The sequence below is a fragment of the Lissotriton helveticus genome, chromosome 1_2 (genome assembly GCF_964261635.1).
Source record: "Lissotriton helveticus chromosome 1_2, aLisHel1.1, whole genome shotgun sequence".
In the NCBI taxonomy this organism is placed as follows: domain Eukaryota; kingdom Metazoa; phylum Chordata; class Amphibia; order Caudata; family Salamandridae; genus Lissotriton; species Lissotriton helveticus.
Genome location: NC_136058.1, coordinates 175,287,452 through 175,302,846, shown reverse-complemented (window position 1 = coordinate 175,302,846; position 15,395 = coordinate 175,287,452). Strand labels below are relative to the sequence as shown.

General features: G+C 45.3%; 1 protein-coding gene across 3 annotated transcripts in view; it reads right to left on the bottom strand.

Annotated features, from left to right (window-relative positions):
- The window catches only part of CC2D1B (coiled-coil and C2 domain containing 1B), a 710,809-nt gene that overhangs the window by 279,513 nt on the left and 415,901 nt on the right, over positions 1–15,395 (bottom strand). For all 3 annotated transcript variants that reach the window (XM_078670637.1, XM_078670630.1, XM_078670646.1), the window contains one exon: positions 11,078–11,203. In XM_078670637.1, coding sequence (XP_078526763.1) covers positions 11,078–11,203 — 126 coding nt within the window. The remainder of the gene's footprint in view (positions 1–11,077; positions 11,204–15,395) is intronic.

Here is a 15,395-nt window from a genome sequence, read left to right as displayed (position 1 = left end):
CTGAGCGATGGTAGGTTCGGGTGTTGGATCTGTCCGTTGGACATAGTCAGCAGGTTCGGGTGCTGTTGCAGACGAATCGGAGCCCTGATGGAGAGGCGATGAAGGTCCGAGAACCAATGCTGCCTCGGCCAGAACGGGGCAATTAGGATCAGGGTACAAGGCTCTGCCTTCATCTTCCTGAGGACCCTGGGAATCATCGGGAAGGGGGGAAAAGCGTACGCAAAGACGCCGAACCAACTGATGGAAAGGGCATTTCCGAGTGACCCTTGTTGGGGACGCCAACTTGCGTAGGTTTGGGCATTTGGCGTTCTCCCTGGTGGCAAAGAGGTCGATCCTTGGGATTTCCCATTCTGAGAATACCTGATCTAGTGTACCTTGGTCGAGCTCCCATACGTGAGAGAGAGACGTCCGTCTGCTGAGTGCGTCCGCGATGGTATTGTCCTTGCCAGGGACATATTCCGCTTTGAGCGTGATCCCTTGAAGCACTAGCCAGTTCCAGATTTCTTGCGATTCGCGTGAGAGAGTGAGCGAACGCGTCCTTCCCTGCTTGTTCAGGTAGTGCATCGTCGTGGTGTTGTCCGTCCTGACGAGCACCTGGGAGTTCTGGATACGTGGTAAAAAGGCCTTCAGTGCCAGGAAGACCGCTCGCAGTTCGAGAAGGTTTATGTGGAATGTCTTCTCCTGGTCCGTCCATTTGCCGCTGACTTGTAGGTCCTGTAGGACCGCTCCCCAACCCTCCAGGGAGGCATCCGTGGTGATTACCAAAGGTGCTGCTGGAAGGAGGAAGGGTAGGCCTGTCGACAGATTTCTGTGATTCATCCACCATCGCAGAGTTTTGGACATCTGTGGTGTTATTCTCACTGTGTCGTCGAACGAGCCAGTACTTTGAGTCCATTGGTATGCGAGAGCTTCTTGCAATGGATGCATCCTGAGGCGGCAGTGCGGGATGAGGAGGATACAGGACGACATCATGCCCAGTAGTGATTTGAAAGTTCGAACTCTCATGGTCTTTCTCGAAGCCACAGCCGTGGCCAGAGATACGATCTTGTGTTTCCGTTCCTGTGAAGGAAATGCTTTCACGCATTCCGTGTCCAAGGTTGCCCCCAGGAAGGAGATGCGGCTGGTCGGGGTCATGCAGGATTTCTCGAGATTGAGAGTTAATCCTAAGTGCAGAAAGAGATTGGTGCAGGCGTTGGAGGATGAGGTCGCGCCTGTTGCTGAGGGGGCTTTCACCAGCCAGTCGTCGAGGTAAGGGAAGACCTGGTGACCCATTTGACGCAGGAAGGCTGCCACAGGAGAAAGGCACTTTGTGAAAATCCGCAGGGGCGGATTTGAGGCCGAACGGCAGTACTTTGAATTGGTAGTGGCGTCCTGCCACCTCGAACCTTAGGAATTTTCTGTGCCCTTTGAGGATCGGGATGTGGTAGTAGGCATCCTGGAGATCTAGGGAAGTCATGAAATCTCCGCTTTCTAGAATGCCCAGAATTTCTTGGAGCGTCACCATCCTGAACGACTGACTCTTTAGGAAAGAGTTGAGGGCTCTGAGATCCAATATGGGCCTCCACTTTTTCCCCTTCTTGCGAATGAGAAAGAAGCGGGAATAGAATCCCTGTCCTCTTTGAGATGGTGGGACCAGCTCGATCGCTCCCTTCTTCAACATCGCGAATATTTCCAGGAGCAACGGCCGTAGATGTTTGTGTGGCAGTTTGCGTGGCGGTGTTGGAGGTGGGATGGTGATGAATTCCAGGGAATGGCCGAATCTTATCAATTGTAGGACCCACCGATCTGTGGTTATGAGATGCCAATTCTGTAGGAAATGGGTCAACTTTCCTCCAATTTTGAATGAGGGATATTGTTGCTGGACTGGCCAGAGTAATCGGTCACTGGCGGCCGCCAGTGCCCCTCCTCTGGTTCTTACCTCGGAAGTTCGATCGTCCATAGGAAGTTTGGTGGTTCTGCTGTTGCTTCTGTGGATACTGCGACTTATTCTGGTATGAATAGGAGGATCTATTTTGGAAGGACCCCCTGTATGAGGGCTGACCCCTGGACCTGTTGCCCCGAAAGGACTGGTTCCTAGCCTGCAGCGTACCCAGTGCTCTAGCCGTATCGGTGTCTTTTTTAATGTTCTGGAGCGCTTCATCAATTGTGGCTCCGAAAAGATGTTGGCCGTCGAAGGGCATGTCTAGCACCTTTGTTTGAACTTCTTGCCTAAATGAGGTAGCCTTAAGCCAGCCCTGGCGCCGCAGGACTGCTGCTCCAGCTAATTGGCGAAAGCCAGTCATGGCTCCATCTATGGCACAATCTATGATTTCCGCTGCCGAGGCTTGACCTTCCGAGAGCAGTGCCTTGACCTCTTCCTGCATCGTATCTGGTAGCTCTGCCAAATAAGGTACCATGTCCTCCCACAGTTGGCGATTATAGCGTCCTAACAGGGCAATAGAGTTGGCGACTTTGATAGTCATGGCTGACGTAGTGGTGAACCATTTCCCAATGGTATCCAACTTTCTTCCCTCTTTGTCCGGTGGTGCTGACAAGGGAGAGGAAGGGTTGCGGGAATTCTTCTGAGCTGCCTGGGTCACCACTGAATCAGGTTTTGGGTGCCCATTGAAACAAACAGCCGCCTTGGAGGGAGCTTTGTATTTCTTGTCCAGACGTGGGATAACCGCAGGTATGGACGCCGGCGTGGCCATCAGTTTCTTTCCCTGGTCCCAGAGAAATTCAATAATCGGAATTGATTTAGTGATCTTTTTTGTTTGTTCTTTAAAATCATATAAGAAACATTCTGTTTCCGTTGTTTCCATTTCCATGTGGAAACGCTTCGCTGCCCGCTCCATTAACTTATGGAACCCGCCAATGTCCACTGGCGGAGAATCCGATTGGCGTGGTTGGGGTGAAGCTGGGGAGGGCGCGACATACTCGACGTCGTCGTCGTCCTGATCCGTGCGCCCCTCAGGGACTTCGCCTTCTTCCATTTCCTCCGCTTCCTCCTCCGAGGATTCCACTACTTGAGGTGAGACTGCCTCATGGGAGGCCTGCGGACGTGGTCGCGTCTCTTGTGGGGCTGCCGGTGGAGCAGATGTCACCGGCGTTGGGCCCCTATTCTCAGCATCCCGTGCCTCCGGGAAACGCTGCTTGTAGTCTCGGATGAGATGTTTAAGGTCATCCACGATGGACACCGGAAGGCACACCATAGGGGTCACTTCCGTCCGTACCTGCGCTCGGAAAGAGTGTTCCTGGTAGGTAAATTCCTCCTGTTCCTCATCAGTGCTTTGGCATTTCACGTGGAGGTCAGAGATGGACATAGCTTGAGTTGTTGTTTCCTCTTCCGAGTCTTCACTCTGGAGAAAATCAGAAGGTAAGTGGCTCTGCACTTTGCTCGGGGAGGTCGCTTCGGGCGTGATCAGCTTCTTTGGCACTTTGCGCGGTGGTGTCGGCGGAGGCTGCGTCCATGACAACGGTTCCACTAGCTTGGACTTCTTCCACGGGTCCGCGTTGTCCCTGGTCGTAGACGACCCTTCCGTCGACGGTTTCGTCGTCGACGGCATGTTCTCCGTCGACGGGGGTTCAAGCGACGAGATTTTTGTCGTCGTCGATGTTTTCGTCGACGACGCGGTCGTCGACGACGTCCTCGTCGACGATGCACTCGTCGACGATTCATTTCTCGTCGTCGATTCATTCCTCGTCGACGTCTTCGTCGTCGACGGTCTCGGTGACGCGCCTTCCGTCGACGGCGGGCTTCTCGTCGTCGACGTCCCTGGCTTGGTCGTCGATGGGTTCCTCGTCGACGGGGTCGTCGTCGACGATGGGTTCCTCGTCGACAGTGTCATCGTCGACGACCCCGATTTTGACGTCGATGAGCTCTTCGTCGACGGGGTCGTCGTCGACGGCCCCGATTTCGTCGACGATGGTGTTTTAGACGACGACGATTTCAGCAGTATGACAGATGTGATGGGCCTACCTGCCGACGATGATGATGGAGTGGTCGTCGTCGATGCGAGGACTGACGACGCCGTCGTCGTCGACACCGTCGTCGTCGTTGTGGAGACGGCGAGTGGCGTCACAGCCTTCTTTTGCGTGGAAGATGGCGTAGGCTTGGTGGATGAGTGCGCAGGCTTCTTAAAGGCGTGAGAGCCTATGTCAGACACTGAGGAGGTTGTAGATTTGGCCTCTGAAGATTTCTTATGCATCTTCATAGGAGGAGTGTCTGAGGGGCCAGGGGGGTCCCCCCTTGGCCTCTTGAGGGAGACGTCCGAAGTCATGGAGAAGCTGCCCTCTGAGGACTCCACATTATCCCTCTGTTTGAGCCTGACCAGCCAAATGAGAAGTCGGCCCTCTCTATCCCTCAAGGTCTTATTAGGGAAAGAGCGACAGATCTTACAATCCTTAGGGACGTGGTCTGGGTTAAGGCAGTATAGGCACAGGTCGTGCTTGTCCTCCACATGGAGCCTTTTCTTCCCACATGAAGAGCAGGCCCTGAAAAGGGCTTTCTTTTGGGATCCAGACATTCCTAAAATGGCAAGGAAAGACAGCACTTACTGCAATTGAAGAGTCTTATATATCCCAGTTGGAGAATTTGAGAAAGTAATCCTGTTTCCAAGTGAATAAAGTAGGTTTAGAAGAGATCCTGAGGAGAGCTCAGGTTGGAGACTCCCTAGCACAACGTGCGGTAGAAAATCTGAGAGACTGAGGCTCCAGCAGGGAAGGTTCTAGAGGGAGGTGATAGCTGATTGGCTGGCTCTAAGAGTTTGGTCCTTTTTGTATAAGGACAAGGATAGGCTACTAAGGTGAGGCCCTTAGGCCTATTTTTCTTTATGTATGTCTATAGGACATTACTTTGTTATATACCGGAGGCTCCCGTCTCGACGACGGGGAATGATTCAGGCATGTGAATCTATGAAAGACACCCCTAATACTGGATAAGCTTTTGATCGGGTAGATTGGTCCTTCTTATTTGCTTCCCTCAATTGGCATGGTTTTGGTCCCAAATTTATATCTCTTGTATCTTTATTATATTCCTCTCCCAAGGCTTCTGTTCTTGTTAATGGTCATCTCTCTGCTTCTTTCACTCTTCGTAGAGGTGTTCGTCAAGGTTGCCCTCTTTCTCCGCTCCTTTTTGTTTTGGCTCTTGAACCCTTCTTGTCCTCCATTCGCCAGAATTCTTCTATCTCCGGCTTTCCCTATGGCGAAAACCAGTTAAAACTCTCTGCATACGCTGACGATATCCTTTTGTTCATTTCAGACCCGGAGTCCTCCATTCCCCCTTTATTAGCTGAATTCGATGAGTTTTCCCTTGTATCTGGATATAAGATTAATTCGGATAAGACAGAAATTCTTCCCTTGACGAAGTTCTGTCTTCCTCATCTTTTTTCTTCTACAGGTTTTGCCTGGAATAACACCAAAATTAAATATCTTGGGATTTGGTTCTCTAACTCTATCACTTCCTCTGTCAAATTGAATATGTCCGCTGTCCTCTCGCGTATTGACCAATTATTCTCCTCTTGGAATCCGCTTTTTCTTTCATGGTGGGGTAGGTTGGATTCTATTAAAATGATGATTGCTCCTATTCTTATCTACACGCTTTCTATGCTACCTGTCCATATTCCTGCTCTATATTTTAAACGCCTTGACTCTTCCATCTCAAAATTTCTATGGAAAGGCAAAAAGTCCAGAATCTCTCTCTCTTCTCTTTGTAGACCCAAATCTAATGGTGGTGTTAATTTCCCTGACTTCCGTCTATATCATAAATCCTTCTCCCTTCGTCAAGCTTCACGTTGGCTTTCACGTGAAGTCTCCCCCTTCTCTCCTCTCTGGCTCTCGATTGAACATATCTTTCTGTCCCCTTTCTCCTTTGACGAGCTTATCCGATTTTCCTCGAAATCCCCTTATGATTCTTTCCCGTTATTCAAACATACTTCTTCCCTCTTACGACCTTTATTTTCCCTTTCATATACTTCCCGTGATTCCTTTTTACAACAGCCCATCTGGTACAATTCGCTTATTCTTATCAATAATAGACCTATCTGTTAGTCCTCTTGGAGGCGGAAGGGTATTATATGGATTCATCAGATTTTTGATGGTACTTCCCCTTGTTCGTTTCCGCTTTTTCAACTCCAATTTTCTTGCCCCCATTCCTTCTTGCATAAATATACCATTCTTATGGGAGTGATTCTCGAGCGTTATTATTCCCTGTCTCCCACGCTATCCCTCGCTCCTCCTTCTTCTCTCTTGGCGTTGCTTTCTACTCTTCCTAAAGCGTCTCTTGTATACAAATACTTTTCTTCTCCTAACCCAGATCGTCCTAAATCCAAAGTTGAACTTTCCTGGGAAGCTGATCTAGGCTGTGTTTGGCCCATTTACCTTTGGGATAAACTCTGGCTCAAATCTTTGAAAGTTTCTTGCTCTGCTTCTCTCACTCAGTCTCTCTTCTTTCTGTATCACAGACTTTATCTTTCTCCTCTTTCCCTTTCTCGCTTTTCCTCTTCTTCTGATTCTGCCTGTTGGACTTGTAATTCGCCTGATGCTGATCTTTTACACATGTTCTTCTATTGTCCTATGGTTTCTACTCTTTGGAAACAGGTTTGGCAGTGCATTTCTCAGATTTTCTCACTTTCTGTTCCACACTCACCTTCTATTCTCTTCCTAGGTAGTCTCTCGGATGCATTTACTTTACCACCTCACTCTTGTGGTCTCTTTGACCTTATGCTTGCACTCGCTTTTCAGCATATTTCTTTCCATTGGAAATCCCTTGCAAATGTTTCCATGCAACATTGGTGGAATTCTATTTGTCACTTTCACAGACTTGATATTTCCTTTGCCTCATCCTGTAAACCTCCTCGCAATGTTGAGCTTTATTGGCTTCCCCTTACTGTTTATTTAGATCGTTTAGCTACAAAAATGAAACCGTTACTAATCAATTCTGAGAATTTTAAACCCCCTTAAATCATATATTCTCTGTTGTACTTATATCTCATTGTATTTATCTTTTGATGATGTTTATTATCTCTCTTGGTTTCTTCCAATGTTTATTGAGATAATATACAGTTTTTGCAGATTGCCTTTATTGCCTTTTCCTCTTTTATTGCCTCTATGATTTTCTTTTCTTTCTTTCTCCACTTTGCTTTCTCCCCCTTTCTCTCTTTCTTCCCCCTCTCTTTCCCTTTAAAATTACATAAAATGCTTTCTTGTGCTCTAATTTTGACATTAGGAATGTTATGCTTTTTACTTTCCCATATATTTTGTATCTCCCTTCCTTTTGTCAGTTGTTACCCTTGATTATATTAATCTTCAAACATAAAAAAAAAAAAAAAGATTTTGATGAACGTTGCCACATGAGAATACGATCATCGTTGAATTAAATACAACATATCTTTATGGATTGAATAAAGTTTTCATGTAACAGCAAAAAGTTCATCTGTTCATCTCAAGTATTGTACAATTTGTTTTGATTTTGACCGCTGCGCCCAGAGTGTCGTTCTCTAAGGTTAGAGAACGCATGAGTGGTCACTAGGGGTGCCCTCATTGCACAATTCAACACAAGAAAACAAGCTCACGAGGGACAAAAGCACAGAACTGGGAAAATCCGTCCTCGAACTGTAGTCTATACACAAACGCACAGGTGCTCCTTGAATCTGGCGGGAACTAGAGCGGGCCAGGACACAGCTTACGCATCTTGATCTGGATTGGGCAGAATATACTATGCTTCGCCTTATACACAAATTTCACGTAGGCATCAACAAGCGAGGACGGATGTTAGCCCACTGCCTGCGGAGAATTCAGTACGCAAACACAGTTAAAGCCATCCATACACATATGGGCTCAGTAACACAAGAGGACATTGGTATAGCAGCGGAATTCCAGGCATTTTATTCAACCCTAAATATGAAAGACCACCTAATTGTTCCCGACCCACTTCTCTATCTACAGTTGACCGAAATCAAACCCCCTACCATCACAGGAATCTGAAGCGCTTGATAAACCCATTAGGATTGAGGAGGTGATTGCCGCAATCGCCAGACTAAAGCCCATGAAAGCACCCGGTCCAGATGGCTTCAGTGCGGTCTTTTATAAGACCTTTTGTATAGAACTAACTCCTATTCTGACACAGATATTTAATTCCTTCATGGATTCCGGTTCACTCACTGACACCATGCTATAGGTGTGCACTTCAGTGATCCCGAAATCAAGGAAAGACCCTGAGCTTTGTAGTTCGTACCACCCGATATCGTTGCTGAATGTCGACACAAACCTTTTTACTAGCATCCTAGCACAACTTCTCAATCCTTTGATGCCGGGTCTGATAGATCCAGACCAAGCAGGGTTTATCCCCTCTCGTCAATGCGGTAACAACACTAGGCGTCTCTGTCACCTCATCGACAAACCAACGATCCCAAGAAAAGTCTCTCCTGCTGGCAGTGGACAAGGAGAAGGCGTTCAATAGGGTTCACTGGCCTTACTTGTTCGCGACCATCCAGCACTTCGGCTTGGGAAGCCGGTTTCTGAGTTGAATCCGTAGTATTTACAGTGCACCTACCGCAACGGTACCGGTGAACGGGATTAGCTCGGAGGGGTTGCGGGTAGAGCGAGGTACCAGAAAAGGTTTCCCGCTTTCCCAACTCCTCCTCGCCATCTATATGGAACTCTTTGTCCAGAAGCTAAGAAATAACCCCGGTGCAGTTGGTATTAAATTTGGGGCGGACCAGCATCTAATCAGCCTCTATGCGGATTACATAATTTTTTCGATCGCTCAGCCCCTTTCTTCCCTAGAAGCGATTATCTCTGAAATTGAAGGTTTTGGAGCGGTATCGGGTTTCAAGATGAACCTGTCAAAGTCACAGATTTTGAATCTCACCACGCTCCCAGATACCGAGCGTGCTCTCCGAGCGCAATATGAGTTTCAATGGGTAGAGGAGTTGCTCCCATATCTGGGCATAGTTCTGGAACAGGCCCTCGCTAGGACAGCCAAGGCTAATTACTCTGTACTCAGAGCTGCGATCCGCAGAGACCTAGACCGTTGGCAGCAGCTGCCTCTGTCGTGGCTAGGCAGGATTGCCACAGTAAGAATGAATGTACTCCTGAGGGCCTTATTTGTCTTCCAAGCGCTGACCTCGCCCCTCCACCTGGGACGCTACAACAGCTTCAGCAGAACATAGACCGCTTCATTTGGGGGGGCGGGACACGAAACCTACATTACAGAAACAGCTCTTACAACGCCCGAAGCAGGAAGGAGGCCTGGCTGTCCCGAATGTCCTGCGGTACTTCCAGGCCACCCAGCTCAGATTTCTGGCAGAATGGAACCGTCCCATGCCCGAAATATTTGGAGAATGAATATCCATGTTAGTATAATGATATGCAAACTTATCAATCGCTACAAAAATCAAGAATGTATTGCAACCCCGGGATGTTCCCTACCTGATCCGACAAGTGGCAGTACTGTGGGAACTAATGGTAACCAGGGTCTTGAAGACACCACCCTTTAATAGGGACCTTGTCCTCTGAATGTTGTTGCCCTCTAGCCACATTAATGAATCTATGTCAATGGTTTGGTGGCAGGAGGGGGATGTGAGACACTTGGTGATCTCCACCCGGGTGAGAAGGTCCTTACATTTGCAGAAGAGTGGGACGCATTTGCGGTGGGAGGTGGAGAATTCCTGCAATATGCCAAATTGTCAACAACGGTGCAGGAGATCTGGACGGACTTCCTGCACACACCACAACAGACTGACACGCTACAATTACTGTTAATGGCTGGGGCGACGAGATATATGGTGACGCATTTATACAAAGCTCTCAATGTGGACAGGGTCGGGACTGAGCCTGTGGCACACCGAGCATGGGGGGTGGAAGTTTGCGACACCCCTGTCAGGTGAAGAATGGAAAGTGAATTGTGAGCTGGCGAAGAGTGTTTCATGCAACACTAGATATAAGCAGATTGCCCTAGGGAGGAGGCTTTCTTTCTGCCTATGGCCTGGGCATGACTTAGGGTCCGGTATACTGGACAGCAGTGGTCATGCAGCTACAGGCAGTGACAGTCTTGAAGACTAAGGTGTCACCTCTGTTGTGCTTGCTTGGTATTGTTAAACAACCCAGACGGGGTAAGATGCACAGGAGGTTCCTGCTGCTCACCTTGGTGTTGGCAAAAAGGAGAGTAGCCACAGGATGGTTGAGCACAAGATTCCCTTATGCCACATTATGGTATAAGGATGTCACTGAGTGGGTACTGGCAGAGGAGGTACACATGAAACTCAATCATCAGGATGACAAGCTGCAGGAAGACCTGGATATTTGGGCTGCAGTGTTGAAGGGTATGCCCAGGGAGATGGCAGGAGGTGACAAGCAGGCTCGCACTCACAGGGTACGGAACACACTAACCCAGGAACGAAGGTTGGATAACATCAGGGGGGAACCAGCTGCATCAGGGACAGACTGGGAGATGGGCGGTTGAAGGGGAACACACACATCATGGTTTGGAACTTGAGCCTAGACGTATCCATGTTTACAAAATGCTGATTTACTAATTGTAGCACTGACTATGAGGGATATTGGAGCTGGGACTGAGGGATAGGGAATGGGGTTTGAATGCTCTGATACACGCAATTGGAAATGATGTGTACCTCTACTTGAGCTACCGCTGATTGTTGTTCTTTTTTTCTTTTCTTTGCTGCTTTATGTCTCCTTTTGATTGGTAGTGCTATATTTGTAATGCACAGATCTGATGTTTACTGTTGCCCCGATTCAGGGTCTGCTCTCAACAAATGGCAATAAAAAGAAACTATACTAAAAGAAGTACATATTGCAGTGCTTCATATATTTATGTAGGACAAGAGAACAATTTGGGCCTTATAATGTTGCTAAATACATTTAAATCCTCTAATCTTGAAGCATTTCACAACAAAGCATTAGAAATGGTCAAATAAGGATCTTAATTCAGGTTGAGAACTAAGTACAGTCCTTTGAAATGTGCTCACTTCAGGTACTAATGTTCAGCTACTGTAGTTTGTGCCGATCTTTTCCCACAACCCACATCACTGTGCTCTCAATTCACGTCTGCAATGTCATGAGTGATTAAGTACCACCATACCTCATGCTGTTCTTTCAATAGCTTTAAAAGCTGTGCATAGACTTCTTCAGACTTCTGTGAAATCTTAACATCATTGTGATGTACGAAAATAAACTCACTCTCGTCATCTGTTGGTGGGGATGGCAACTGAAAGAAGAAAAATCATAGGAGTTTAGGTTTCTGTGCCTTATCACTTTAAAATAGAAAAGACAACTGGATACAACTCCTATCTTCCACCAAACAACATTCCTTAAAATGAGCTTTCTCTAATTAACAGTAAAATAGGAGATGCATGTAAGTTGAATGGAAATATAAAGTAATGTGAAAAACAAAGTATACCCTCTTAAGATTCATACTTTTGAACATTAAGATATCCGATCTTCAGGTTCTCACTATGTAAAAATGTTAGATAAATCTAACCTCAGGTGACAAACAACAAACAAATTTCACACAGTTATTTATTAAACAAACAAAAAATAAATCAACATTTGCTAGCCTTGTTTAAAACACTTCATAACTTCTTTGGCTGTGCCATTTGTCGCAAGTAACTAAAGAGTAATTAATTAGGGTGGTTGTAGATGTTATTTTTGCTGTGGCCTGCCCTTCAATAGTAAAGGATAACATGTCCAGTAAAAGGGCAGATTCATATTTCCAAAATGAGATTATGGAGACCGATCATATTACAAGTATTATTCTTGGCCCAAAACAATGAGCAGAGATTTCTGGCTGACATCGGTCAGCAATTGTCTGTTTTTCCATAAAGAGAGCTCTTACCAGGTGGGTATCTAAATGTGATAATGAACTTAGATATGTTTAACCCCTCAATATGTTGAATCACAAACAGCACTATCGAGAGGTTACAGAAGGCCTTCAATTTTTGGGTGTGGTGGAAGAATGCCTACAACTGCACCTAGGAGAAGAAACATGTTCTTCTATTTATATGTCCCACACTGTATTTTGCAAAATGACTACATTTTAATGAATTCTTGTTTCTAGATTAGTTGAATAATAATCTAACCATGAGCCTATGATGGAAGAAATTGTACTACATTGCACAGAAGGAAGACTCAACATTTTAGTTACTGCTAAATGAGCTAAATTACACTAATCAGACACTTTGAAGTAGTAAAGAAGAATGCATATCAGAATGGAAGATGGATAGAATGACAAAATGTATGGCAGATGGAACCCAGTCCCACATCCTAGTAATGTCTTAAAGGAGAAATAAGAGTTTAGAGTTGATCAGGTTCGTTTCAATAGCAGGCAACCGGTCCTAGGTCTCTGACCAGGTATGAACATTTTGGTTTGTTATATAAAGGTAAGGCAAACTTAGCCAGACTACATCATTCATTCCATTAATTTATTTTTGTCATGCAAAACATGCAACCAAAGGCCCCTTTGCAGCACTTGACGTGTAGGGATAGATCTGAATTTCTTTCACACTACTGGTGATGAAATAAAGGAATTCGGTTCAAACTTTACTTGAGAAACTAAAGTCTCTAGTAAAATGAATGGGCTTGGCCCATTCTAGAAAGTGGGGGATCCCAAAGGGACCGAAGTTTGAGTCTAAGGTCTATAGAGGACGGTTTTCATTGATATTTCATATGGTGCTATGGTGGGCAGTGATCTCAGGCAATGGTTGAAAGAATACCAATAGTGACATCACATAAGTCTAATAGATTTCTGGTGTTTCTCTCTACTGTGTTAGTTTAGATGAATCAATTTTGCATTGGCGGATCAAAGACACTGGCAGGGTGTATTGCCTTAAATCTTCGATAACAGCACTTATACATACCACTTCTCAAATATTGCTTCTAGCAAAAAGAGTTGAAGGTTGGGGCTTATGTGAATAGGGTGTACAGTATAGGTTTAATGGTTTGGGGTAAAAGATTAAGGGTTTGAGGTCTACAGGTTAGGGGCTAATGGGATAAGGGTTTAGAGTTAAAGATGAGAGGTCTAGAGTTAATTTATGTTTGACAATATATGGTTAAGGGTGAGGAGTATAAGAGTTTAGTTTATGGGTATTAGGGTCAAGGGTTTTGAAGTACAGGGTGTGGCTTTGGTACATATGGCTAAATGTGTGGGGTACAAGTTAAGATATAGGGATAGGAGGTGTAGGGATTAAGGTGCTAAGGGGTTAGAGTTAAGGATGCCAAGTTAAGAGTTTGGAATTCAGGGTTAAGGGTTTGGGATTTAGGCCTTAAAAGTACAGGGTATAAGGGACAAGTGTGTGGGGCTGAAGTAAAGGCTAAGAGTTTAGGGCGGAGAGCAAATGATTAAGGATACAGGATTAAGAGTTTAGGTTTAGAGTAAGGGTATAGGGGAAAGGGTTAAAGTTCTGGGGCACAGGACTAAATATTAGTGGCTTTCGATATAGGGTTAGCAGTTATGGGTTAAGGGTAAAGTGTATAGAGGTTATTTTCTAAATGATATTGGCTAAGGGTATATCATTATGGGTTTGAGATACAAAGGGAGGGTTAGGGGTATATAATTAAGGATTTGTGGTATACACATTTGTAAGGAAATAAGACACTGCAATACACAATAAGTTGTGGCAATCGGGAAGTTCAAGCTTGTTATAGCTCATTTGATGTTTTCTTTTCATTTGGTTCTTCTTGTCAGGCATCCAACATCGACAACAACCTATGTAAAAGGCTTAATACATGCATCCAATGGCCACATCGCACTATGGCCAATTTGACTACATGCACCATTTATGTCGCTGTAATTCTTGCAATGTTAAACCACAAGTATGTACACTAATATTGTGGCAGCTTACTATAGCCTTATAGCCCATCATAGCAGGCTTTACCAGCCATTAAAGGCCCGCTTCAGTGTTTCGGCTCAGGCCTTTAACAAGGGAATGGGACTTTAATGGCCGGTACAGCCCAGCTACAGAGGGCTGTAAGGCTATTAGAACATTCTGTCACTAGAGGGCAGAATGTTGTAGCAAATAAAACAAAGGCCTCTCGGAGTCTGAGGGGTTTTAAATCCCCTTGGGCTCCGAGAGGCCTTTGTTCACAGCAACAGCTGTGAACAAAAACAACATTGGAATGTTGCTCTGCAGGCTTTTAACCGGCCAGTAGAAGCCCGGCGCACTCCATTGTATACAATGGAGTGCTCCACATTCAAATGTTCTAATAATTGTTATGTGATGGTTATACAGTGTTCTGGCAATCGCCAATTACATCTATTATTTATCAAAATTTAAAATGGCAATAGAAACATGTGAGAAAAAAGGTTTGTGGATTAAGAGTTACTCTGTATTGGCATATTCTGTCACAGGGACAGGGTTAACCCATACCATTACCTTTATTTAATGTTACAGTTGGGAATGTGTTTAATGTAAGGTGTATTGATTGGCGCACTTAATTTCAATGGAACAATTAGGAGGGTGTAAAAAGAAATAATGCTATTTCTCAATGAAAGTTTGTAATTTAAATGGTACATACATATAATGGTGTTTAAAGTGTTTAAGCGCTAAAGTGAAACTGTCAATTCTGATTTGGTTGGTTTTGATTAGTTCAGAAGGACGGGCCCCACTGAAGCAATTAACCATTAATGCCACCTCGTTGCTAAAGGCACTGCAGAAGTATTCCTTAACTGACTGTGACAATGAGGAGTTCTGGTTGATTTGCATACAGTGGTGACTGAGACTGTTGTGCAGTGTCAGCTTCCCAGATCTTTGTAGGAATCTGGAGGCTGAAAACAAGCTGATTGGATACATGATCTTTGGAATCAGCAGCTGATTTTTTAAGGTGTATCTGATTGAGAGATTCCGAAGACATGTAAAGTTGGAGACTAGTGTACCTATTTAGTCTATCAAGAATGGTGCGGCTCAAGGAATTATTGGTAAATTAGGCCCTTTGATGTTATCTGGCTCCTGGAGAAATTGCTCTTGGCCCAGGTGAAAAAAGAACATTGAGGTAAGTGATTTGGATGGCTGATTAGGACGAATGGGAACTTGGCTTGGTGGTCCCAAAAGGTTGAGTGAAATGGTATTCAAACAAATTGAGATGATCTTTGCAAAACTCAGGATTGGCATTAGAGATTATGTTCGAGTCTGGTACAATCATCCCACAGTAGGTTTTGAAATGCTCACTAGTTTGATTTAGTGTCTCCAGGACGTGTGTTGTAGAGTATCCCTTTTTAGATCTATAAGCTACAATGTGGTCCTTTGAGTCACTGCACTTTTGTCAACAACATGCTTACATACCACTCGTCCTCTAAAGTGTTCTTTTGGGTAAATGACAGTTAAGAGGTCAAAACAGATGTGATCAAGGCATTAAGGTGAGGAAAAAGTATTGCTTTTTTGAGCCGTTGTCAGGAAAGCACCAGG